Genomic DNA, 16,741 nt, shown 5'->3' with positions numbered 1-16,741 from the left:
AGAGAACTTATACCTAAAATGCTAGGCCAATTTCTGGCCATTAAAAGATATACACATATACCAAATTGCATTTGACTAAATTAAATATATGTGTTGATTAGTACTGACACAGATGAAATCCAAACCTTAAATATTAAGAAAATATAGTACTACTGATACTAGAAACTCAGAAAAGATCAAGAACAAAATCTCAAAAAGAAACCAAAAATAAGAGTTTAAAATGTACTATCTATAAAGAATCGTTTGTCACATTCCAAAGCAACTTCACATACCTAAGGAACACTCCTAAAAGATGATGATGAAAATTATCTCATCTATTTAGGAAAAAAGTAAAGTCTCCCTAATCATAAAGTAAAAACATACCAATCTTCCTCCATCAACAACATACCCTACAAATCATCCATTAACCCAGCTGTTGTACAAGTGAGAAGCCATGATAGCTACCTCCCCTACTGACATAATGATATTAAATGGGATTGAGACTACCGCTGGGAATAAAAACGAAAGAGAGAGTAAGTGGTGATTCTGTGTACATACATAAAAACTTTTTACAGCTTGACTTTTTATTTTAATATTTCATGAGCTACAATTACATTCAAAGCAATGCAAGCCTCAAAGCCTAAAATCTATATATTCCAATGTTCTATGCAATAAAGCTCCCTATATATCAACCAGATATTTTCCGTAATAAAAAGTATTTATAACCATTTAAAAATAAAAAGTAAATTGTGCTGGAAGCTATTTAAAAAAAATATTTACAGTTTATAATTTTACGCACCTTTTTAAAAATAGTCATAATGCCCACATTTAACAAAATTTTTAAATGCCCTTTCTCTGCATAAAAATAGCATGCATAATTATTTACAAAGCAAATATATCTAAGCTTTCCTTGGCTAAGGACTTATACTATCACATGCAGTACAATTCTGAAGTACCTAATATTATCTTTCACTTTGAAAACTATGATTATTTCCCCACATTTTGGAAAAGAAGCCTGATTTACTATACTGTCCTTAAAACAGGAGTTCAAAAAAAGGGTGGATCTTGACAACAAAACATAAGAGTGTAAACAAACATATAATTTATTTTATACTCACACATCCACAAGTAGTACATAATTTTAACTGTCTTCTGGAATTCTACAGGAATGTCTACAGAAAAATCCTGATAGAAACAAGGTCCCACAGGAAAATTGCCAGGAAGAGGCGGCCAATTATTTTTCCTGCCTGTAAATTTTAAAAAAGTTATTTACATTAGGACAAATACATGCTAATCTATTTTTAGTTTCATAATAAAGAACAACTCTATCTACTCTTTAATAAAAACAGTGTCTTAAAATATAGTACGTTATACCCCTATAATTTTGAAAGTAAAGCTTTATATTTTTCAAAATTTTCTCAGCCTATCACTTCAGAACACATTAGATAGTAAAATAATTTTCTAATATCATGTCATATAATATTTAGTATGAACCACTGATGTACAGGACAAACAAACAAACAAAAAAAAATTACAGGGATAGAACTTGTGACTCTACCCTAAAAACGAACTTGTACAAAATTCCCAAGAGTTTGGCTCCCAGGTGAAGACCATTCAGTTCTTAAACCCTATATAATTTCTTCATCAGCATTTTAAATCTTAAAATATAATTCTGCTCTTTTCAAAACTCATGTGGTAAGGGATGACTAGCTTCTGAATCAAGTTTTCAGCTGCCAGCTTCATGAAGAAACACAAGATTAGATCAATACCAAAGAATCAAATTTGGAAATCTCAAAATTTAGAAAAACCAATAATATTCAAAAGACAGATGTAAGAAAACCATAGAAGTGTTAGAAAACATAGAACAGTCATGAGAAAGAAGCTGAGGGATTACAGCACTGTCAAAAACCTATAAGAAAAAAATTTTAAATATGAGGAGAAAATCTGCATATATATGAAGAAATTCGACTGACAATAAGGGCTTGGTAAACGGTAGGGAAATGAAAAATTAAAATTAAAGCAAGACGACAAAATATAAAAACAGAGGGCAAAAACAGCACCTAAAGGTCATTTTCTAATTTTAGGTGTCTCTCTAAAACTCTTTTTTAAAAATTCAATTTTACACACCTTTTATGAAAACAAAAACCCAAACCCACTGCTGTTACAGGCCAGGAAAATTTTTTGCATAGTGAAAAAAGCATGACTTATTTCTAATTCTCCCCAACATGTCTCCACTATTACACCTATCATACTAGTCTAACTGCCCTAGTTTATACATTTCTCATACCAGTCTCAAACTATGTGAGAGACAGCAAAGCACAGTGGTAAAGAACAGAGGCTCTGGAACCACAAGCACCTAGGCACTTAGCAAGGCCAAAAGGTGAGTGGCTTTGGGCAACTTAACCTCTTGGAGCCTTAATCTGTCCATCTGTAAAATGGGAATAACAATTATACCTCCTTCTGCAGGACTGTACTGAGGATTAAATGAGTTAATAGATGAAAAGTACTTAAATACACTACCATACTGAGAGTCTAACTCTCTTAATTTCCTACTCCTCATTACTATCTTTACCAAAACACTACCACAGAAATAATTTGTTAGTCAATGCTAAGGCAACAGGACTGATTTTAAAGGTCTTTCAAAAACATTGATGTGCATTAAATCTTCAGTGTCTCTTTCTACAGATGCTGTCTCTGGTAATGCAAGCAAGAAAATGGCCCAGGATAAAAGTGTCCCTGTGAGGCCCTAGATTTCCGCGTTTTAAGGAACAAACAGGTCTGTGCACTATTGTTGTCCTAGCGTGGTCATTCCACCACTATCCCAGACCTCCAATAATGACTTGCCTAGACCTTCCTTCCCTTCTTATCCAGAGAATGCTAGCTTTCCCTCAGGTACTCCCTTGAAGTGACCTTTGGGAGTCACAACTGAATAGATTTCATAGCAAATAATCAATTTAGCACTTACTTATTTCTTTGGCATCATCTAAGTACCCTAGGCTTCCTAGAGTCACCACATATTTTTCTAACATGATTTAATATTATATACTTGTGGGGGCAAACAGGAGATACTGTGAAATTGATCTGGTCAAACAGAAGGTACACTTGCAGGTACTCAGAAAGCTACAATAGACCCAAAGAGGGGCCAAGTACAAAATCAAAGCTTCTTGGCCTTAGAATAAACCCGAATTACCATATTGGCTTTCACTTTCTGTGTGCCGATGATAACACTGTTCTAATCCATCAAAAGACTATGCAAATCAGCCAAGATCAGAGAGCTAGAGTATCAAGTAGCCAATCTGCTGTATCAGATCTCCTTGCTAGAACAGGAAACAGGGCATGGTTTTATCCATAAACCAAATGACCCAGGGCTAGTGCAGACATAACTTGAAGTGTTTAAAAGTTAATTTTATTTCAAGATTCTTTGCATACTACCATGTTGGCTGAGGTTTTGCATTTCTCGTTCTCGACGATCTAATTCTGCAGCTTTTCTTTCTAGTTCTTCCTGGCGCTTAAGAAGTTCTGCTTGGGCCAAGGCATGTTCCTAAACAAAAATATCAGTAAGTGTCTATCAAGAAGTATGAAATACTAAACCATTTATACAATATCTCCTACTTCTCTCTACTATGCTAGTTCAAATGCTTTTCTAATATACAGGAATTATTGAAGATTAAAGTTTCAGAAAATATTACAGGGATATTTGGCCCACTTTGGTCTTTTGATTATGACAACCCTTAATGGGAATGTTGGGTCTAATAGAACATGAAAAACTTCTCTCAATAAGAGTAGTGAAAGTCATAAGCTAATTGAGAAAACAAAATTAAGGAGATTTCTGTGCCTAACTGAACATGAAGAATAGAGGCAAGGGTAACATTTGAATTGGCTCTTGTCAATTGGGTTAAATGGAAAATAAGGTACCCAAGAATATAATATAGTATCTTACACGAGATAATGAGATCAAAGAAGGATGTGGGTAAAAAATTCTGATTTATAACTCCACTTGTCCTTACGTGATACCAGGCACTCTAGTCATCTTTTTTCTTGTACTTTGGCCACTTTCTCACACCTACTACTACTGTCTCTTGTTTAGCCATTATAATGCTCTCCCAATATCTACTATTCTATCATCGTTACTGTAATGATATTGTGCATTAAAGCGTGAAACCAAAGGCAAGAAAATTTTCTCTATACAAACTGTACACAAGATATATGTATTCATTAACTGCAAATGACAGAATTAACAAAATGTTATAAGCTAACGAACAGTATCTAATTATTACAGAGTTAACGAGTTAGCTAACCCAGACTCAAAAGCAGGTTAAAATTTAAACAATAAGGAATGCAACAATTTAAAGAATTATTTTGCCCAAAAAGCAAATGTTATTGACATTTTAATTTCCAAAATGAATTTACACAGCTAATATGGAAACCCTGCTGGTGTAGTAGTTATGTATGATGGCTGCTAACCAAAAGGTCAGCAGTTTCAATCCACCAGGTGCTCCTTGGAAGCTCTATGGGGCAGTTCTACTCTATCCTGTACGGTCGCTATGAGTCAGAATTGACTCAACGGCAGTGGTTTAACATGAACTAACCTTTGCAATCTGTGTATAAGCTGGAGCTTCCTCTGTTGGTTTCATTATTGCTGGTTGTGTATTAGGTACATTAGGCATTTTCACATTGCCTGGTGGAGGCTAGGAAGATTAAGACAAAGACAAATTACATAACATAAAGATCCAATTTTATTTCTTTCAAAAGGTATAACACCAATAAAAAGTGAAATTGAAGAACTGCTCCTGCCCTCTCATAATCAAGCAGGAGACAAAGAGCTACTTAAGCTCTCCATCTCCATTTTCTCAAACCCATTCGTTTCTCAATTCTTCAATCTGACTGCCACCTTTAGCACAACACTACAAACATTCTCCTCAGGGGTACCACAAGTAAAACTATCTTTAAGTATTTCTGTGCAGTAAAACACAGCACCAGGCTGAAGTACTAAACCAAGCTTAACTGCCAACTCTTCCCCCTTAAGAAAACTATGTGCCAATGCCCTGGGAAGTAGTAAATAGGTGAGATCTTGGCAGAACCATATGAAAAAAAAAAACCCAAGATTTCCTATTTCACACCACATACGAAAATAAATTCCAGCTGAATTTATGACCTAAAAGTGAAAAAGCAAAACTTAAACACTTCTAGAAGAAAAAAAATAGGTAAATATTTTTATGAACTAAGGCTAGGTAAGAGCTTTTCCAATGTAAACTCTAGAAATCATTTGTATTTTGTTTATGACATAACCCAAGCGCCCAGAACAGTGCCTGGACACAGCAGATGCTCAGTAAGCTATTGTTAAATTAATTAAGATTAAAAAACACACAAACCCTAAGAGAAAAGATTGACAATTTCAACCACAATGAAATTTAGTAACATAAAATGAAGTCAAATAACAGACTGTAAAAAAGAAAGTTATAATGCATATAATAAGAAATTGTTACTCAGAATACATAAAGAATTCCTATGAATCCATGAAAATACCAACCACTAATAGAAAAACTGACAAAAATCTAAACAGGCAATACAAAAGGAAAAGAAGTCAATAAACATGAAAACATGTTCAATCTCATTGGGGACCAAGAAGTACAAAAACAATAAATATCATTTACAATCTTGTGAAAGAAAAATGTAAAGTCTGACAATACCAAAATCTGGAATTAAAGTATATACATATTGATAGTATCTGTAAATATTAAAGCATATGACCAAGAAAACATTTCAAATCAATGGAAATAGAAAGGATTATCAATAAATTGTTGTTGTTAGGTGCCCTTGAGTCAGTTCCAAATCACAGTGACCCTATATACAACAGAATGAAACACTGCCTGGTTCTGCGCCATCCTCGTGATTGTTGTTATGCTTGAGCCCACTGTTGCAGCCACTGTGTCAATCTATCTCATTGAGGGTCTCTCTCTTTTTCACTGACCCTCCACTTTACCAAGCATAATGTCCTGGTGGGGACCGATTCCTCCTGATAACATGTCCAAAGTAGGTAAGACGAAGTCTCGTCATCTTCGCTTCTAAGGGGCATTCCGGCTATACTTCCTCCAAGACAGATTTGCACATTCTTCTGAAGTCCATGGTATACTCAATACTCTCACCAGTACTATAATTCAAAGGAGTCAATTCTTCTTTGGTCTTCTGTATTAACTGCCCAGCTTTCGCATGCGTAAGATGACTGAAAACACGATGGCTTGGTTAAGGTGCACCTTAGTCCTTAAACTGACATCTCTGCTTATCAATAAATAGCGCTGGAATAATTATTTAAATGTTTGGAGGGGAAAAAATAAGGTCCTTGCATCTTATCAGAATAAATTCCAAATGGATTAAAAGTACAAAGTAAAAAAAGAAACTATAAAATACAGTATAATATAACATTCACACATAGATGACTACCTGATCTTGAGGTAAAGCCATTCTAAACATAAAGAAGAGGTGAGAAGAGGGAAATCACAATGAAAAGGTAATATATTTAAATTACATAAAAATTTAGAACTGTGATGAGGTAAAACATATCATAACCAAGAATAAAAGGTAAGTGGTAAATAATAAGCAATGCATATAACAATTATCTAATATATTTCATTACGGAGAAATCAATAATACATAGATGAACTTGTTACCAGGAAAAAAATGTATTTAAAAAACCCTGAACAGGCAAGCTATAAAATAAATACAAAAGAAAAATAAACATATAAAAATTTTCAACCTCACTAGCAATCAAAGAAATGCTAATTTCACCTAATTATTTTTAAAATGATTACTACTGTGGGATTATCACCACACTTTGGAAAACGTGTGGTAAAATAGGCATTCTCACATTCCAATACCAAAAACCAAACCTGTTCCCATCCAATCAATTCCGACTCATAGTGACTCTGTAAGACATAGTAGAACTGCCTGGTAGGGTTTCCAAGGAGCAGCTGGTGGAATCCAACTCCTGACCTTTTGGTTAGCAGCCAAAGCTCTTAACCACTGTGCCACTAGGGCTCTCTATGATAAAACGGAAGTAAAAACTAGTACATATAACAATCCTGGAACACAGTTTGGCTTTATGTATCAACAGCCATACAGGTATTTATAGCCTATGATCCATGAAGAGTGAGCCTTGAAAAATATCCTAAGGAAGTAATTAAAGACATACTTGTGGGTGTGCCAAGAATGCTCACAACAGCATTATTTTTAAAAGTAAAATGTTAGAAACAACCAAACTTCCAGTAATAGAGAAACAGTTAAATTAAGCATTCATAGGAGAGAATAATATGCAGATTTTTTTTTAAGTTCTAAAAGAATATTTAATGACATGTGGAACACTTGCACCAACACGTGATAAAATCAAGTTACAAAATAAAGCTATAGATACAGAATGATGTCAATTTTGTATTTTAAAATATAGTAAAAATAAATCAAAATGTTAATAATGATTCTGGAAAGTGGAATTATGATTAAGAGCTTGGCTGCTAGCCAAAAGGTCAGCAGTTTGAATCCACCAGCCATTCCTTGGAAACCTATGGGGCAGTTCTACTCTGTCCTATAGGGTCGCTATGAGTCAGAATTGACTCAATGGCAACAACTTTGGTTTCTTATACTTTTTATCCTCACTATATTTTTTTGCCACTGAAACAATTATAAATTCTGTCCCAGCTGCCTATTCCCTCCACCCCAATATCCCATATTACCATATTTTATGAATACAACTCACGCCTTCTACATATGTTTGACAACCACACCCACCCCAAGGTATTTTCATAAACATCACTATGCCAATTTTTTTACATCTTGCTGTAAAAAAGTTAGCATAGCATGCTTATGAAAATACCTCATGGGTGAGGGATGTGGTTGGCAAACAAACACAGAAGGCACACATTATTTGCAGAAAAACACAGTACTAGAAAAACTGAAGTTAATCACTTTTAACTGTTCTGCAACTAGACAAGCATGGCCCTAAAGCATGGTTTAATAAACAGCAACAACAAAACAATGAAAGAAAAAAAAAAAAGGGCTTTGAAAACTTAGCCTAGCAGCCCACTGCAGGAAAGACACAGAAGAGATTACCCAGGCATTCATCCAGTTGGAATATTTTACTATAAAATCTGTAAATACTTAAGGCTTATTTAGGGCTAGTAGTTTGATATATTTGAGGTGATAGTTGTTTGTGTTACGGCGATGATGAGAGATGTTGGAGAAGTACAAATCACTAAAAACATATTAATCGGATAGCTATTATCCTAATAATTTCTTCAAATTTGTAGACCTCTCTTCAGCTCTGAGACTCAGTATTTTCTTTAGCCACAACAGCACTGGAAAACCGTTAGCCACAGCAAGCCAAGTACAGCTTCTGGGGGAAGACTTTTTGCCGCAATTATTAAAAACTGATTTTGGTGATGGGTCCTAACTCTTTTCTAACTTTTTGCTTGAGCATGTATGAGCAGAAAGAAAATTAAAACAAGCCACTTAAGGCTTCCATTTCTGGCAACACAGCATAACACATACCCATATAGACTCACCTAGTGCCATAATACCTAAAAATGCTGGATCAAATTTTATTTAAATAATTTTATAAAAAACATGGCTGAGCTGACAGGAAACCCTGCGAGGCCAGAAAGTAGGAAAAAATGCAACATGAATTTATCTACTACGTTTGCCTGTTCTGTGTGGCTTTGGAGAACTCACCTAGGACCAAGAGATAAATATTATAGAAGATATATTTTGGCTGAATAGAATTAAGAACATTATAACAAGTATGGTTATACAATGATAGGGTAGGCTGTTCTATAATATGGTGAACTCTCTGGACTGGAAATTCTGATGGTGTTCCATTACTAAACAAACAGCTGAATATTCAAAGTCCCTTCAAGGCATGGGGAACCCGGTGGTGCAGTGGTTAAGAGCTATGGCTGCTAACCAAAAAAAAAGGTCAGCAGTTCAAATTCACCAGCCACTCCTTGGAAATCCTATGGGGCAGTTCTACTCTGTCCTATAGGATCACTATGAGTTGGAACCAGCTCAATGGCAACGAGTTCGTTTTTTCTCAAGGTATGGGTGTCCATGACTTGTCTTTCCCATGCATAAACAAATACATGTTTTTCCTCCTGGTTTTCTTCCATATTGTAAACACTTATATTCAAGAAAATTTCTCTCTATTTTCTGTTCTTTCTATCTTCGAACCAAAAAATATCCTAAGTACACTCAGGGTCTCTGTTTCTTAATTCATGTTCATGGGTCTCCTGCATCAGAAACCCCTGGTAACCCCTGGTACTTACTGAAAATGCAAACTCTGGGCCCCTCAAGGACCTGCTGACTCAGAGCTGTGGCAAAAGAATTTGCATCTTTAACAAGATCCACTGGGTGAGTCTAAGACACCTTGAAATTTGAGAATTCCCCTCAAAGGCATTAAAATTTGCAATTTTTATAAGCCATTGTTATATTCTTTCAACTAACAGAAAAAACACCAAAAGAAACCTAAAATGTTTTGAAGCTTTCACTGACTTTATAAGTCTGTTTCAGCAGACAAGGACTCACTGTGCCTATGCTCTAAGAGCTTAACACAGATTCTCTGGTTATTAAGGGTGGTGAACATTGTACATGATAATCTCAGGTTTTCTGATCATGATAAATGGAGAAAAGATTGAAGTTGTCCAGGATTTCGTTTTACCTGGATCCACAATCAACAGCCATGGGAGCAGCAGTCAAGAAATCAAAAGAGCACTGTATTGGGTGAATCTGCTGCAAAGGACCTCTTTAAAGTGCTGAAAAGCAAAGATGTCACCTTGAAGACTCAGGTGTACCTGACCCAAGCCATGGGATTTTCAATTGCATCATATGCATGTGAAAACTGGACAATGAATAAGGAAGACTGAAGAAGAATTGCTGCCTCTGAATTGTGGTGTTGGAGAAGAATACTGCATGTACCATGGACTGCCAAAAGTGTGAACAAATCTGTCTTGGAAGAAGTACAACCAGAATGCTCCTTAGAAGCGAGGATGGCGAGACTTCGTCTTACCTACTTTGGACATGTTGTCAGAAGGGATCAGTTCCTGGAGAAGGACATCATGCTTGGTAAAGTAGAGGGTCAGCGGAAAAGAGGAAGACCCTCAAAGAGATGGACTGACACAGTGACTACAACAATGGATTCAAGTATAACAACGCTTGTAAGGATGGCGCAGGACTGGGCAGTGTTTCATTCTGTGGTACATAGATGAGTCGGAACTGACTTGATGGCACCTAACAATGACAATCTCAGATTAAGGACAAATAGAAATAATTTTATCAGAATAACTATTTTAAACCAAAACTTTTAAAAATTAGAACAATTGTTGGGGGATAGGTGGGAGTGCAAGCATAATTGGAGGAAAGAAGGGAAAGACCTAGAAGGGAATTCCAAGTAGAAAAAGGCACACTAAGGAACAGAAGCATGACCATACATGTTCATTCATACACTTGGGATATGTTAATGTACAAAAGAAGCAAACACCCCTACTCTCATGGAGCTTACATCCAGCAAGGGAAGATAAACAATACACACATTTTTAAAAAAAAACATTATAAAGTATCTTAACCAAAAAAAATCAAGCCCATTGCTGTTGAGTCGGTTGCAACTCAAATGAACCCTAAAGGACAGAGCAGAACTGCCCCGTAGAGTTTCCAAGGAGTGCCTGGTGGATTTGAACTGCCGACCGTTTGGTTAGCACCTGTAGCTCTTAACCACGATACCACCAGGGTATCTTAGAAGGTAATAAATGTTATAGAACAACAACAAAAAATGAGCATGGTAAAGGGTGATGAGCGCAGGGTGGGTATGGGTAATTTTGCAAAGGTGGTCAGGGAAGCCAAATCTGAGCAAAGACTCTATATGGAAATGAGGAAGGTAGTCCTGCAGATATCCAGGGGAAGACCATATTAGGCAGAGAAAACAGTCAGTGCAAAATCAGGAGGATGTCCAGCATATACAAGGAACAGCAAGGAGACCAGTGTGCTAGACAGGAGTACACCAGGGAGAGTGTGAGGAGATAAGAACAGAAAGAGGTCAGATCAGACACTATTTGAAGGAATCTTGATTTTACTCTGACAAAATTAAAAGCCAATGAGGGAGTCTGAACAGCAGACTGAAATGATCAACTTTTTTTTTTTTTTTTAAAAAGGATCACTCTGGCTACAGAGTTGAAAATAAACTGAAAACGGGTAAAGACAGAAGGAGAGAGAACAGTTAGGCAACTACCAGTACAGTAATTCAGGCAAAGGATGATGCAGCTCAGGCCAATGCGGTGGCTGTGGAGATAAGGAGTCAGATCTGGATGCATTTTTAAGGTAAAGTCAGGAGGATTTTCTGATGAAATGATGTAAGATATAGTGGAATGGAAGGAGTGAACAACTACCATGGTCTGGGCCCAAGAAACTAGAAGGTTAGAGATGGAAAAGACTCAAAATGAGCAGTTTAAGAGGAAGAGACTCAGTTCAAGTTTGGACATGATTAACTTGCAATTTCTAAGACATCCAAGTAGGCATTTATAAAAGTCAGTTGAACATATGAAAATATATATATAAATATATGTTGGAAGAGAGGTCTAGGCTAGTAATGTATATTTGAGAGTCATCAGTGTGTAGACAGTATTTAAAGCTATGAGACTGGATAAAATCACCAATAGAGTAATACAGAGAAAAGCGGCAAGGACCAACTACTCCTGGTACATTCCAATATTAAAATGTTGAGGGTGGGGAAAGAATCAGCAGAGAAGATTGAGAAGGGACAACTTAGTGTTTTGAAAGCCAAGTGAAGAAAATGTTTTAAGAATGAGATACTGATCAACTATGTCAATGCTAATAATAGATCAGTAAGGTAAGCCTGAAAATTAACCATTACAGTAATCAAGGCAGTGTGGTACTGGCATTGAGATAGACATAAAGATCAAGGAAATAGACTTAAGAGTCCAGAAATAAAGCCACACATTGAGGGTCAAATGATTTTTGACAAAGGATGCCAAGTCAACTCAATGGCAAAGAATAGTGTTTTCAATAAACGGAGCTCAAAAAACTGGATATCCACGTGCAAAAGAATGAAGTTGGATGCCTACCTCACACAATACATAAAAATTAACTCAAAATAGACCTAAATTTAAACACTAAAACTGTACAATTCTTAAAAGAAAACAGAATATAAATCTTCGTGACCTTGGGGTAAGCAACAGTTTCTTAAATACAACACCAAAAGCACAACCAAAGAAAAAAGCAGATAAATTAATTTTATCAATATTAAAAACTTTCATCCATCAAGGAACAATAACAAGAAAGGGAAAAGACATCCAACGGAATGGGAGAAAATATTTGCAAATTATATCTCTGATAAGGGACTTGTATCCAGAATGCGACTAACTCTTACAACTCAACACTAAAATAACAAATAACACAATTTTAAAAACGGGCAAAGAAGCTGAATAGGTATTTCTCCAAAGAAGATGTACAAATGGCCAATAAGCAAATGAAAGATGTTCAACACTATAGCCATCTGGGAAATTCAAATCAAAACCACAAGGAGATATCTCCTCCCACCCACTACGTATGGCTATATACTCAAAAACACAGATAATAATAAGTGCTGACAAGTAGAGAAATTAGAACCTTCATGCACTGTTAGTGAGAATTTAAAATGGCACAGCCGCTTTGTAAAACAATTTGGCAGTTTTTCAAAATGTTAAGTATATAACCTAGAATTTCTACTCCTAGGTACATACTCAAGAGAAATGTAAACACACATCCACACAAAAACTTGTCAGAAATGTTCACAGTAGCCAGATATTGAGAATATAAATGTCCTTCAACTGATGAATGGATAAAATGTTAGCATATCCAGACAGTATCATTTAGCAATAAAAAGAAACGAAGTACTGATATGTGCTGCAACATAGATGAACCCTGAAAACATCATGCTAAGTGAAAGAAACCAGTCACAAAAGACTATATATATTGTACGATTCCATTTATATGAACTGTCCACAGTAGGCAAATGTATAAAAACAGAAGGTTAATTTGCAGTTGCCTAGGGCTGCAGAGGGAGGGGGCAAGGGGAAGGGTTTCTCTTACGGGGAACAAGAATATTCTTAAATTTCTGTAGACTACATTGCGGTTATGGTTGCAAAACCATATGTGACTATACTAAAAAATATGAATTGTGTACTTCAAATGGGTGTATGGTATGTTAATTACATCTTAAAAAATGTTAAAAATAAATGAATAAATGACACATTTTTGTGATTTTTTTAAGATGGGAGAAATAATGTTTTTATATTGATAGGAATGTTCCAATAGAAAGTGAAAAAAATTACTGATGTAGGAGAAGGGGGATTTAGCAAAATCCTTGAGATGAGAGGGGACAGGATCTAGTACATAAGTAGAGGGAATGGCTTTAGACAGAGGCACAGATAGTCTATCTAAAGAACAGGCAGAAAAGGAGAGTGTCTGGGTACAAATGCTGTCGGTAGGTGGATGTGGTGGTGGGAGTCTGTGGACTTTCTCCACTAATAGCTTTCAATTTTCTCAGCGAAAAAAGCAGCAAGGTCATCAGCTGAGAGGGAGAGCATCAAAAAAGATTTTGAAATTGAGGAGAGAGGAAAAGGTGAGTGGATAATTGAATGCACTAGGCAAGTCAGTACAATTTAAAACTGGCCATGAACTGAAACTGAGGCCAGTTTGTGCGTGATTGTGTGTTTGTCCAGGCATCTTTAGCTGCAAAGGTGAGGGCAGGGAGTAGACATCGAGCTGTATTTTAATCAAGAATTTATTTCAAAGTAAGGAGAGGGGACAAGGGGGTTGAGAGTGCACGCAGGAGAGTGATTATAATGACTAAACATGGAATTTAAGCTGAGAAGCAAGGACAAAAGGTGGATAAAGGGCAATGAACAGACAGTAGGATCACAGATCCTGCTGGAGTTAAAAGATATGTTGAAATTGAGGGACTAGCAGGGTAACTAAAGAGACAGTGGGTAGCGGCCAGAGATATATGAAATTAAGATTATGGAGGAGTTAAGTAACAGGTTTTAGAGTAAACAATTACCTTTACCAAAAGAATTTGATCTTTGTCCTTAGTTCCTGAGGTATAATCTCTAAACTCTTAGAATATCCCTCATGACTAGAATCTAATCATTATTATTAGAATCTGTTAACTAGAACACAGTGACTCAGGGTGCGGGGCTCAGAAGATCCACCAAGTGATATCAACCCAATCTCCAGGGAGGGGAGAGAGAGTCGAGATTGAGTTCAACCATGTGGGCAGTGATTCAATCAATCATGCCAAATAATGAAACCCCAATAAAAATTCTAAGCTCTGTAACTGTAAATATAGCACTTTCGTGAGTTTGGTGAGTGGTTCCAGCAAATTAATGAACCCCATGGGGTAGTGGGAACCTCTTAATTTGTAGTCAGCTAGTCAAAATTCAGGTATCCTGAGGACCCCCAAACTTGCAACTGATATCTGAAGTCTTGGGTAGACTTGGCAGTTTGGACAACTGTGCCCTTTAACTTGTAAGATCTGATAGTTTGGGTCAGAAGAAGAATTGTATTTGCAATTGGTGTCAGAGAGGATATTTAAAATTGGTGTCTGAGGGAGAAGATACTCACACAGCCATTTTACCGGTAATAACAAACTCTAGGATATGACCATGAAGTGAATGACTGAAGTAACATGGAAAGAGAAAATCACAGAAGAGAAGAAAGAAGTCAAGTACTAGGAAAGATCATTACCAAGAATTCAAAATAAGTGTGAGAAAGAGTAGTGGTGAACTAAAAGCTAAAATTAAGAAATGCGGGCTGGTGATTCGGGGATCAGGAGATAACAGCCACAGTTAACTGGTAGTACATAACAGAATCTGATTACATGAAATTCAAAGGTGGCAATTTTTTAGACGGGAAGGAAGACATGTCTGGAAGCAACAATGAGAAACAAAGAGGCTATCTACTCCACCTTCATGTTCAGCTGCCTGAGAACAGAGAGAAAAAAAACAGTTATCTTTTGAGAGAGCTGCTGGGAAGCAGAGCCCTCACAGAAGGACCAATTTCCACAGAGCAAAAAAGGCAAATAAAACATTCAGAGAAGAAGTTGAGGATATAGTGGATTTCGATGAAGGTGAAGTGTGACTTTCAGAGGACACAACGGAAAGTTTCAGAAATTAAAGAACAAAAGGGGGCAGAATAAGGAATGTGCACAGCATTATGAGGATTAAAATCCAGGAAAAGAGAAGTACCCTGGGAGTCTGAGGCTTCTTGTAGAGACTGACAACAACAGGGATCCAGGAATAATGACATTCATCCTGATAAACTTAGGGCAGATCAATGCTGAGGGTAAGAAAGGGAACATGTTCTAGGTACTCCACTTTGACCCTTTTTGAATGGGGATGAAGAGACCTGGAGAAACACAGTCTTAGTTCCAATGAACCATCTTATTCTCAGTGTGCCGAACAGACCTTAAGGTGAACTCCAATGATTCTCCCCTCCTGGTATTTATGCCTTTGTATAACCCCCATAGAGGACTGGAATAAAAGACTCTCTGTGCAGGCTTGATGAAGTTGCCATGGTGGGTAACCCACAGGGCTAGAAACTATGCAGCCTCTAGGAACTGTGGACAGCCATCTATGACTTGAGGGCAGCCTGCAGCCGACAGCCAGCAAAAAAGCAAGGCCTTCAGTCATACAACCATAAAGACATTAATTCTACCAATAACCTGAATGAGGTTGGGTGCATATTCCTCCCCAATCGAGCTTCTAGATGAGAACACAGCCCAGACAACACCTTCATCGCGGCCTTGTGAGATCTTCTGCAGAAGACCTAGCTAAGCCATGCCTAGAGCCCAGATACACAGAAACTGAGATAATAAATGTGTGTTGTTTCAAGACACTTTAAGTTTGCGGTAACTTGTTACACAGCAACAGGAAATGGATATACCCATTGTGAGGGATTTATCTTGACCTGTTGAAGGAGGTGAGGATAACATAGGGAAGACAGACATATGTCTATACACAGTCTCTCTTGATTCCCCTGGCAGTGACAGAAAGTCTAGATGGCAGGCAGTCTCAATGGGGTAAAGAGGGAGGAGTTAGTGAATACATGACTTCAGCTAGAGCAAATGGCACATTAGAGGATAAGGCTAAAAGGACAGTCTAGGATCAAACTATGCCACATACCACTACTAAGCTAGCAATGTAAAACCACAGCACAGATTTCTAAGGAAAGTAGATGATCTGATATGACATCCGATTCCAGAAAATAACTGTAGTTAAAACTCATTGCCATGAAGTCAATTCTGACTCATAGCCACCCTATAGGACAAAGCAGAACTGCCCCACAGGGTTTCCAAGGTTTTAATCTTTGTGCAAGCAGATTGTCCATCTTTCCCCTGTGGAGTGGCTAGTGAGTTCGAACAGCCAACCTTTCAGTTAGCAGCCAAGCACTTAACCACTGCACTACAGCACACCAAATGATTTGAAGGAGAGAGAGTTTAGAGGCAAGTAACTAGATAGGCTATTATTTCATGTGAGTGCCTGAACCAGGACAGTTCAGACAGTAAGAAAAAGACAGTCAGGTAGTATCTCTTGGAGGTATATGTGACAGGATGTGGCAACTGATTAGATGCAGGAAAAGAAGTTCTCTGAGCCAAAGAGAACTCAACGTATTTCTAGCCAATGACACTAGGACAAAAGGCAACAGAATCATTAAAAGAGACTAAAACAGA

General features: G+C 36.9%; 1 protein-coding gene across 1 annotated transcript in view; it reads right to left on the bottom strand.

The window, feature by feature from the left end:
• The window catches only part of SCAMP1 (secretory carrier membrane protein 1), a 112,757-nt gene that overhangs the window by 39,990 nt on the left and 56,026 nt on the right, over positions 1-16,741 (bottom strand). The window contains exons 3-5 of the mRNA XM_003408110.4: positions 4,569-4,667; positions 3,412-3,520; positions 1,098-1,226 (exon numbers count right to left, since the gene is read on the bottom strand). Coding sequence (XP_003408158.1) covers positions 1,098-1,226; positions 3,412-3,520; positions 4,569-4,667 — 337 coding nt within the window. The remainder of the gene's footprint in view (positions 1-1,097; positions 1,227-3,411; positions 3,521-4,568; positions 4,668-16,741) is intronic.

This window comes from Loxodonta africana, chromosome 2, assembly GCF_030014295.1.
Source record: "Loxodonta africana isolate mLoxAfr1 chromosome 2, mLoxAfr1.hap2, whole genome shotgun sequence".
Lineage (NCBI taxonomy): Eukaryota > Metazoa > Chordata > Mammalia > Proboscidea > Elephantidae > Loxodonta > Loxodonta africana.
The sequence above is the reverse complement of the archived record's forward strand: the minus strand, read 5'-3'. Positions and strand labels throughout refer to the sequence as shown.